The sequence below is a fragment of the Pangasianodon hypophthalmus genome, chromosome 20, assembly GCF_027358585.1.
Source record: "Pangasianodon hypophthalmus isolate fPanHyp1 chromosome 20, fPanHyp1.pri, whole genome shotgun sequence".
Taxonomy (NCBI): Eukaryota; Metazoa; Chordata; class Actinopteri; order Siluriformes; family Pangasiidae; genus Pangasianodon; species Pangasianodon hypophthalmus.
In genome coordinates this window covers 21751283-21761282 of record NC_069729.1, presented here as the reverse complement: position 1 = coordinate 21761282, position 10000 = coordinate 21751283, and the positions used below count along the sequence as shown (strand labels likewise).

At 44.4% G+C, this 10000-nt stretch overlaps 1 protein-coding gene across 2 annotated transcripts in view; it reads right to left on the bottom strand.

Moving 5' to 3' along the window:
* Positions 1-7305: 7305 nt before the first annotated feature.
* The window catches only part of mettl1 (methyltransferase 1, tRNA methylguanosine), a 16839-nt gene continuing 14144 nt past the window's right edge, over positions 7306-10000 (bottom strand). For both annotated transcript variants that reach the window (XM_053227291.1, XM_053227290.1), the window contains one exon: positions 7306-7682. In XM_053227291.1, the coding sequence (XP_053083266.1) occupies positions 7566-7682 (117 nt within the window). In that variant the 3' untranslated portion in view covers positions 7306-7565. The remainder of the gene's footprint in view (positions 7683-10000) is intronic.

The window sequence follows — 10000 nt, the reverse complement described above, 5'->3', positions numbered from 1 at the left end:
TCTGAACTGCTGAATTAACATCTGAACCTCTGAATTAACACCTGAACCTCTGAATTAACATCTGAACCTCTGAATTAACATCTGAACTGCTGAATTAACATCTGAACCTCTGAATTAACACCTGAACCGCTGAATTAACACCTGAACCGCTGAATTAACACCTGAACCTCTGAATTAACATCTGAACCTCTGAATTAACACCTGAACCGCTGAATTAACACCTGAACCGCTGAATTAACACCTGAACCTCTGAATTAACACCTGAACCTCTGAATTAACATCTGAACCTCTGAATTAACATCTGAACCTCTGAATTAACACCTGAACCGCTGAATTAACATCTGAACCTCTGAACTAACACCTGAACCGCTGAATTAACACCTGAACCTCTGAACTAACACCTGAACCGCTGAATTAACATCTGAACCGCTGAATTAACATCTGAACCGCTGAATTAACACCTGAACCGCTGAATTAACGTCTGAACTGCTGAATTAACGTCTGAACCGCTGAATTAACACCTGAACCTCTGAATTAACACCTGAACCTCTGAATTAACATCTGAACCGCTGAATTAACACCTGAACCTCTGAATTAACACCTGAACCTCTGAATTAACACCTGAACCTCTGAATTAACACCTGAATCTCTGAATTAACACCTGAACCGCTGAATTAACGTCTGAACCTCTGAATTAACACCTGAACCGCTGAATTAACACTTTTAATGTTAATACTGAAAGGGTTTAATCTGCAGTGTAGAATATAACATTAATGAGTTTTACATGTAAACGCCTGTAATGTTGCAGTAACTCTTAATGTAAATGAACACGAGTTTAATGTGTTAAATAAAAAAACATTAAATATAAATTAAACCTGAACGAATATAAAAATATGAATGAATACATACAGGACATGAACACTTAGTAGTACTGTATTAGTAGTTCCTGTAGCACACACACGCACACACACACACTCACACACACTCACACACACACAGTCACACATACACACACACACACACTGATAGTGTCTGACCTGGATCTTTGGATTTTGCATAAAATGAATCTAAAAATCAATATGCTGTGTGAGTGTGTGTGTGTGTGAGTGTGTGTGAGTGTGTGAGTGCGTGTGTGTGCGTGTGTGTGAGTGAGTGTGTGTGTGTGTGTAGATGAACTGTGTGTAGGTGAGAAGTGTTAAAGCTGGTTATCTGAGTAAAGTACAGACTCCACCGTGTGTGTGTTCAGGTTCAGAGTCGTCTGAAAATGCTGATTAGCAAGAGAGCAGTGTCGTTACATAATTACACATTTCCTTACATGTACACCACACACACTGACACACTCTCACACACACACACTAAGCAAGCAGACATAACGATCTGCAGTCATGTTACACACTCATATAATGCTGTGTGTGAATTTACTGATGCTCTGAGATAAACCTGGAGCTCGGCCAACGCTGTGTGTGTGTTCAGTGTGGAAATATAATCAGTACTGAGAACTCGGCCTGGAGAAATCCGTGTGTCCCAGCCAGACTTTTCGACCTCCTTTAGATTTCACAGAAGTGCAGAAAGCAGAAAGCGGAGTGATGGAGGGACGCGGCGTGAGCTTTCAGCACGTACACTCCTGCTATCATCACCTTACCTCATTAGCATATTAAAATCCACATTACCATATTACACCAGTACTATGTCATCACATGACCTCATTAGCATATTAAAATATCACCATATTACCACATTACCATATTATACTGGTACAATATCATCTTACGATCTCATTAACATATTAAAATATCACCAAATTACACCTGTTCTATACCATCACCTTACCTCATTAACATATTAAAATATCACCAAATTACACCAGTACTATACCATCACCTTACCTCATTAACATATTAAAATCCACATTACCATATTACACCAGTACTATACCATCACCTTACCTCATTAGCATATTAAAATCCACATTATCATATTACACCAGTACTATACCATCACCTTACCTCATTAGCATATTAAAATCCACATTACCATATTACACCAGTACTATACCATCACCTTACCTCATTAGCATATTAAAATCCACATTACCATATTACACCAGTACTATACCATCACCTTACCTCATTAGCATATTAAAATCCACATTATCATATTACACCAGTACTATACCATCACCTTACCTCATTAAAATATTAAAATCCACATTACCATATTACACCAGTACTATACCATCACCTTACCTCATTAGCATATTAAAATATCACCATATTACACCAGTACTATACCATCACCTTACCTCATTAGCATATTAAAATCCACATTACCATATTACACCAGTACTATACCATCACCTTACCTCATTAGCATATTAAAATCCACATTACCATATTACACCAGTACTATACCATCACCTTACCTCATTAGCATATTAAAATATCACCATATTACACCAGTTCTATACCATCACCTTACCTCATTAGCATATTAAAATCCACATTACCATATTACACCAGTACTATACCATCACCTTACCTCATTAGCATATTAAAATCCAAATTACCATATTACACCAGTACTATATCATCACCTTACCTCATTAGCATATTAAAATCCACATTATCATATTACACCAGTACTATACCATCACCTTACCTCATTAGCATATTAAAATCCACATTATCATATTACACCAGTACTATACCATCACCTTACCTCATTAGCATATTAAAATCCACATTATCATATTACACCAGTACTATACCATCACCTTACCTCATTAAAATATTAAAATCCACATTACCATATTACACCAGTACTATACCATCACCTTACCTCATTAGCATATTAAAATATCACCATATTACACCAGTTCTATACCATCACCTTACCTCATTAAAATATTAAAAATCCCAAAATATGTCTCTGTAAACTCCTGTTCAGAAGGGATTAGTTTTCCATGTGGACGAGTGTAATGCAGTTATTACTGGAGTATCTCTGAGACCATGTGCACGGATGTGTAGGCGTATACATGTCAATATGTACACTATACGGGCAAAAGTATGTGCACCCCTGACCATCACACCCATATGTGCTTGTTGAACGTCTCATTCCAGATTTATTCCCCGTGTGTTTGCTGTTATAATGAGCTCCACTCTTCTGGAAGTCTTTCCACTAGATGTTGGAGCGTGGCTGTGGGGATTTGTGTTCATTCAGCTACAAGAGCATTAGTGAGATCAGGCGCTGATGTTGGGATGTCGAGGAGGTCTGGGGTTCAGTCGGTGTTCCAGTTCATCCCAAAGGTGTTCAGTGGGGTTGAGGTCAGGGCTCTGTGCAGGACACTCGAGTTCTTCCACTCCAACCTTCACACACCATGTCTTCATGGAGCTCGCTTTGTGCACAGGGGCATTGTCATGCTGGAACAGGTTTGAGTCTCTTAGTTCCAGTGAAGGGAAACTGTAAAGCTACAGCATTACAATGAGGGAAGGAACGACTGCTTATAGCTGCTATAACATCAGTGAGAACAGGAACTAACTTGTTTCACTGACGGTTCAGGACATTAAACGTAATTAAAAAAAATGATGTGACGTTCTTTAATTAATAAACAATTGTAATTGTTGGCAAATTGTTGTTGTAAATTGAAATAAGACACATGGGGACATGCTGTTACAGGAAATTAATCAGTTTCAGCTTACCCCACCATAACATCACACACATCCACACACACCTTTACTGCCATATTATTGTTACTCTTATTATATACCACATTAATGTTGTTATTATACAGCACCTCTTACATCATCAGGGTTTATCTTTAATCTGAATTCCCTGCAGGAAAAATTCCCTTTTCTGATATTGCACATAAAACTGTTTCAGTTTAGAGAATCAGTCGGCACTTTATCTGAAACTCTTTCCAAACGACTCCACTACTCAGTAAAGCAACCGGGTGAAAGGTCATCACATGAAGCAAAGAGGTCGAAGGTCAAATCCAGAAATAAAATCTAGGACAGCTACTGAGGCTTAAATCTCTCTCTCTCTCTCTCTCTCTCACACACACACACACACACACACACACACACACACACAGAGTAATAAATATTAATGTATATATTGATATGACGCACTGCAGATAAAACATTTTAGTGAAAACGAAGTAAAAATGTACACATGAAGAAAAAAAACATTAATGCCAGTGTTGCTAATAATCAGGGCTAATCAGTCACACAGCTCAGTAATGATAATCTGTCTGTAGTGTGTGTGTGTGTGCTACAGAGCGATGTTGTGTAGCGTATTGTTGCGTTTGTGGTACCTCGTAGGATAATAACGTCGTCTCACACCTCGGCATGTTCTACACGCGAAGTGGAAAAAAAACACGGCTGTCTCCGTTAAAGCGTGAGTTTTGTTTTTGTGCGTTTTGTTTGTTGTGCATTTTGTTTGTTGTGCATTTTGTTTGTTGTGAGTTTTGTTTGTTGTACATTTGCAGAGAACGTAAAGCTCATGAACAGCGACTTTACCTGCGCTGTAACAGTTACAGGCCTGAGCGGCTGCTGCTTCTGTTCTACTGCAGTGACCTTCAAACATTCACACAGCACTCTGGTCTGAAACTGCAGCACAGCGAACATTAGCGAGTAGCTTAGCGACAAGCTAGAACACAATAAAACACCTCGAAGCTAACTTTCAGGCTAACTTGCTAGTCACTAGATGCTGCTCGCTAGTTAGCCTAGCACATTTATATTCACATTTTAATCCAATCAGTGTTCAGGGTGAAGAAGAACATGAAGAGGTTTAACATCAACCTGCTTTTAACAGAAATGTTATTTACATCAGTTTAATCTGAATAAAACACAAAGAGTCCAGCTGAAGTGAACACACACACACGCACACACGCGCACACACACACACACGCGCGCGCGCGCACACACACAGGAGCAAGCTCGTTAATGATTGAAGTTTCTCTGAAGTGACTGGAGAAGAAAAAGTGATTAATATCTGAATAAATTTATCTGAGAAATTTATCTGACTCAGCTGTAGTGAACTGGCTCAGAGCCAAACACTGTGTGTGTGTGTGTGTGTGCACCAAGTGTGTGAAAGTTCAAGAATGAAGCCTGACTTTGTAGTGTGTGTGTGTGTGTGTGTGTGGCCCACTTCTCGGTTGTAAAATGGAGTTTGAAAAGTGTGTCACTGAAAAGTTACTATTATTTATCTATCTATCTATTTATTTATTTATTAAGACACACCTGGTGTTTAGCTGTTTGTTAGCCGCTAGCTTTATGTTAGCGATTAGCGTAATGATGTCTATTATTTGCTTTCGTGTTGTTTGTATCAGACAACAGAATTAGCGATTATTAATTAACATTTTGTTTGAATTGCAGAAGTTGAGTGTTTAGTGTTTAAACGGCTGAAGCGAGTGATTATCAGGAGTTCCTTGACTTCCTGTGATCAGATCTGAACAGTTTCACTCTGATTTACAGAGAAACGGGATCGTTTCAGACGGATTAGCTGCAGTGTGAACGCACCTGATCCTGTTCAGTAGCAGAAGCAGGCTGAGGGTCTGTACGGAGGTGAAATCTGCTGCAGGACAGAAACACAACTCCTATAAATCTTTAACATTAGCGATGAGAAATATGAGGATAAACACACACACGCGTTAAAGGCTTAATTTTAATGTTAATAAAATCATGTGGACTTTTACGCTGCAGGTTTTAAGAAGACGTGCTAATGTGTAGAGGTTAAAGGTCACATCGAAGCAGCAGTATTAAAGCAGTTTCACAGAACAGAAACATGGACTTCAGGAAAAATCCATTTTTGTGTGAAAGAGTAAAGTTCAGAGAAACGCCAGAGTCGCGGCAGCTCACAGAGAGGTTAACGCACTGCTAACTAACGGATTAACGCACTGCTAACTAACGGATTAACGCACTGCTAACAGATTAACGCACTGCTAACTAACGGATTAACGCACTGCTAACTAAAGGATTAACGCACTGCTAACTAACGGATTAACGCACTGCTAACTAACGGATTAACGCACTGCTAACTAACGGATTAACGCACTGCTAACTAACGGATTAACGCACTGCTAACTAACGGATTAACGCACTGCTAACTAACGGATTAACGCACTGCTAACTAACGGATTAACGCACTGCTAACTAACGGATTAACGCACTGCTAACAGATTAACGCACTGCTAACTAACGGATTAACGCACTGCTAACTAACGGATTAACGCACTGCTAACTAACGGATTAACGCACTGCTAACTAACGGATTAACGCACTGCTAACTAACGGATTAACGCACTGCTAACTAACGGATTAACGCACTGCTAACTAACGGATTAACGCACTGCTAACAGGTTAACGCACTGCTAACTAACGGATTAACGCACTGCTAACTAACGGATTAACGCACTGCTAACTAACGGATTAACGCACTGCTAACTAACGGATTAACGCACTGCTAACAGGTTAACGCACTGCTAACTAACGGATTAACGCACTGCTAACTAACGGATTAACGCACTGCTAACTAACGGATTAACGCACTGCTAACTAACGGATTAACGCACTGCTAACAGATTAACGCACTGCTAACTAACGGATTAACGCACTGCTAACTAACGGATTAACGCACTGCTAACTAACGGATTAACGCACTGCTAACTAACAGATTAACGCACTGCTAACAGATTAACGCACTGCTAACTAACGGATTAACGCACTGCTAACTAACGGATTAACGCACTGCTAACTAACGGATTAACGCACTGCTAACTAACGGATTAACGCACTGCTAACTAACGGATTAACGCACTGCTAACAGGTTAACGCACTGCTAACTAACGGATTAACGCACTGCTAACTAACGGATTAACGCACTGCTAACTAACGGATTAACGCACTGCTAACTAACGGATTAACGCACTGCTAACTAACGGATTAACGCACTGCTAACTAACGGATTAACGCACTGCTAACTAACGGATTAACGCACTGCTAACTAACGGATTAACGCACTGCTAACAGATTAACGCACTGCTAACTCAGGAACAAGAAAACAGCAGACGACTGGAGGGAAAAATCACTTTCTGACTGAACAGAGACGAGTTCTGATTGGTTCTGAGCGGTTCTGATTGGTTCTGAGCGGTTCTGATTGGTTCTGAGCGGTTCTGATTGGTTCTGAGCGGTTCTGAGCGGTTCTGATTGGTTCTGACCCATAGCCTGTGTGTGACTCTGCACAGGTCGGTTTTAAACCAGTTTTCAGAATTAAATGCTTTTCTGTTAAACGTTTAGGAAACAGAAACAACATGAAAAAATGTTTTATTTTTTGATTATTTAAACAGAACAATTCTGAATTGAAATATTTAGCACTTTATCCACAGAATCTAATCTCAGAGTGTAAACATATAAAATATGACTCAGGAAACGTGTTCTCAGTCCAGAGATAAACAGCCTGTTTGTAGATCAGATGGTCATGTGATCAGTCCGGGGTTTTGATGGTCACGTGATCAGTCCGGGGTTTTGATGGTCACGTGATCAGTCCGGGGTTTAGACGAAAGCGTTTCAGCTCGGATCCTCGACTCGGCGAAACACAGCGAGGAAGTTCTTCCCTCCGTTCCTCTGCACCTTCTTCCCTTCTTCTGTACACGTTCCTAAACGGCCCACGATGATGTCATCCTGCTGCAGGGAGAAAAGGTCAAAGGTCATGTTAAAGCACTGCTAAAATTACAGAAGCTTTCTACTGATCTGTTTGCCTGCAATACTGCTCCTCCGTCCACTCGTCTCTCTCTCCCTCCGTCCACTCGTCTCTCTCTCCCTCCGTCCACTGATCTATCTCTCCCTCCGTCCACTCGTCTCTCTCTCCCTCCGTCCACTCGTCTCTCTCTCTCTCCGTCCACTCGTCTCTCTCTCCCTCTGTCCACTCGTCCCTCTGCTCCTCCGTCCACTCGTCTCTCTCTCTCTCCGTCCACTCGTCTCTCTCTCTCTCCGTCCACTCGTCTCTCTCTCTCTCCGTCCACTCGTCTCTCTCTCTCTCCGTCCACTCGTCTCTCTCTCTCTCCGTCCACTCGTCTCTCTCTCTATCCGTCCACTCGTCTCTCTCTCTCTCCGTCCACTCGTCTCTCTCTCCCTCCGTCCACTGATCTATCTCTCCCTCCGTCCCTCTGCTCCTCCGTCCACTCGTCTCTCTCTCCCTCCGTCCACTCGTCTCTCTCTCCCTCCGTCCACTCGTCTCTCTCTCCCTCCGTCCACTCGTCTCTCTCTCCCTCCGTCCCTCTGCTCCTCCGTCCACTCGTCTCTCTCTCCCTCCGTCCACTCGTCTCTCTCTCCCTCCGTCCCTCTGCTCCTCCGTCCACCCGTCTCTCTCTCCCTCCGTCCACTCGTCTCTCTCTCCCTCCGTCCCTCTGCTCCTCCGTCCACTCGTCTCTCTCTCCCTCCGTCCCTCTGCTCCTCCGTCCACTCATCTATCTCTCCCTCCGTCCACTCATCTATCTCTCCCTCCGTCCCTCTGCTCCTCCGTCCACTCATCTATCTCTCCCTCCGTCCACTCGTCTCTCTCTCCCTCCGTCCCTCTGCTCCTCCGTCCACTCGTCTCTCTCTCCCTCCGTCCCTCTGCTCCTCCGTCCACTCATCTATCTCTCCCTCCGTCCACTCATCTATCTCTCCCTCCGTCCCTCTGCTCCTCCGTCCACTCGTCTCTCTCTCCCTCCATCCCTCTGCTCCTCCGTCCACTCATCTATCTCTCCCTCCGTCCACTCATCTATCTCTCCCTCCGTCCCTCTGCTCCTCCGTCCACTCATCTATCTCTCCCTCCGTCCACTCATCTATCTCTCCCTCCGTCCCTCTGCTCCTCCGTCCACTCATCTATCTCTCCCTCCGTCCACTCGTCTCTCTCTCCCTCCGTCCCTCTGCTCCTCCGTCCACTCGTCCCTCTCTCCCTCCGTCCACTCGTCTCTCTCTCCCTCCGTCCACTCGTCTATCTCTCCCTCCGTCCACTCGTCTCTCTCTCCCTCCGTCCCTCTGCTCCTCTGTCCACTCGTCTATCTCTCCCTCCGTCCACTCGTCTCTCTCTCCCTCCGTCCACTCGTCTATCTCTCCCTCCGTCCCTTTGCTCCTCCGTCCACTGATCTATCTCTCCCTCCGTCCCTCTGCTCCTCCGTCCACTCATCTATCTCTCCCTCCGTCCACTCATCTATCTCTCCCTCCGTCCACTCATCTATCTCTCCCTCCGTCCCTCTGCTCCTCCGTCCACTCGTCTCTCTCTCCCTCCGTCCCTCTGCTCCTCCGTCCACTCATCTATCTCTCCCTCCGTCCCTCTGCTCCTCCGTCCACTCATCTATCTCTCCCTCCGTCCCTCTGCTCCTCCATCCACTCGTCTCTCTCTCCCTCCGTCCCTCTGCTCCTCCATCCACTCGTCTCTCTCTCTCCCTCCCTCCGTCCCTCTGCTCCTCCATCCACTCGTCTCTCTCTCCCTCCGTCCCTCTGCTCCTCCGTCCACTCGTCTCTCTCTCCCTCCGTCCCTCTGCTCCTCCGTCCACTCGTCTATCTCTCCCTCCGTCCACTCGTCTCTCTCTCCCTCCGTCCACTCGTCTCTCTCTCCCTCCGTCCACTCGTCTCTCTCTCCCTCCGTCCCTCTGCTCCTCCGTCCACTCATCTATCTCTCCCTCCGTCCCTCTGCTCCTCCGTCCACTCATCTATCTCTCCCTCCGTCCACTCGTCTATCTCTCCCTCTGTCCACTCGTCTCTCTCTCCCTCCATCCCTCTGCTCCTCTGTCCACTCGTCTGTCTCTCCCTCTGTCCACTCGTCTATCTCTCCCTCCATCCCTCCGTCCACTCATCTCTCTCTCCCTCCGTCCCTCTGCTCCTCCGTCCACTCATCTATCTGTCCATCCATCTATTCCTCTCCATCTCCATCCATCTATTCGTCTGCCTGTCAATTATTACTTCTGTCTATTCGTCTGCTTGTCCGTTTGTATGTCTGCCTGTCTCTCCTCAGTGTG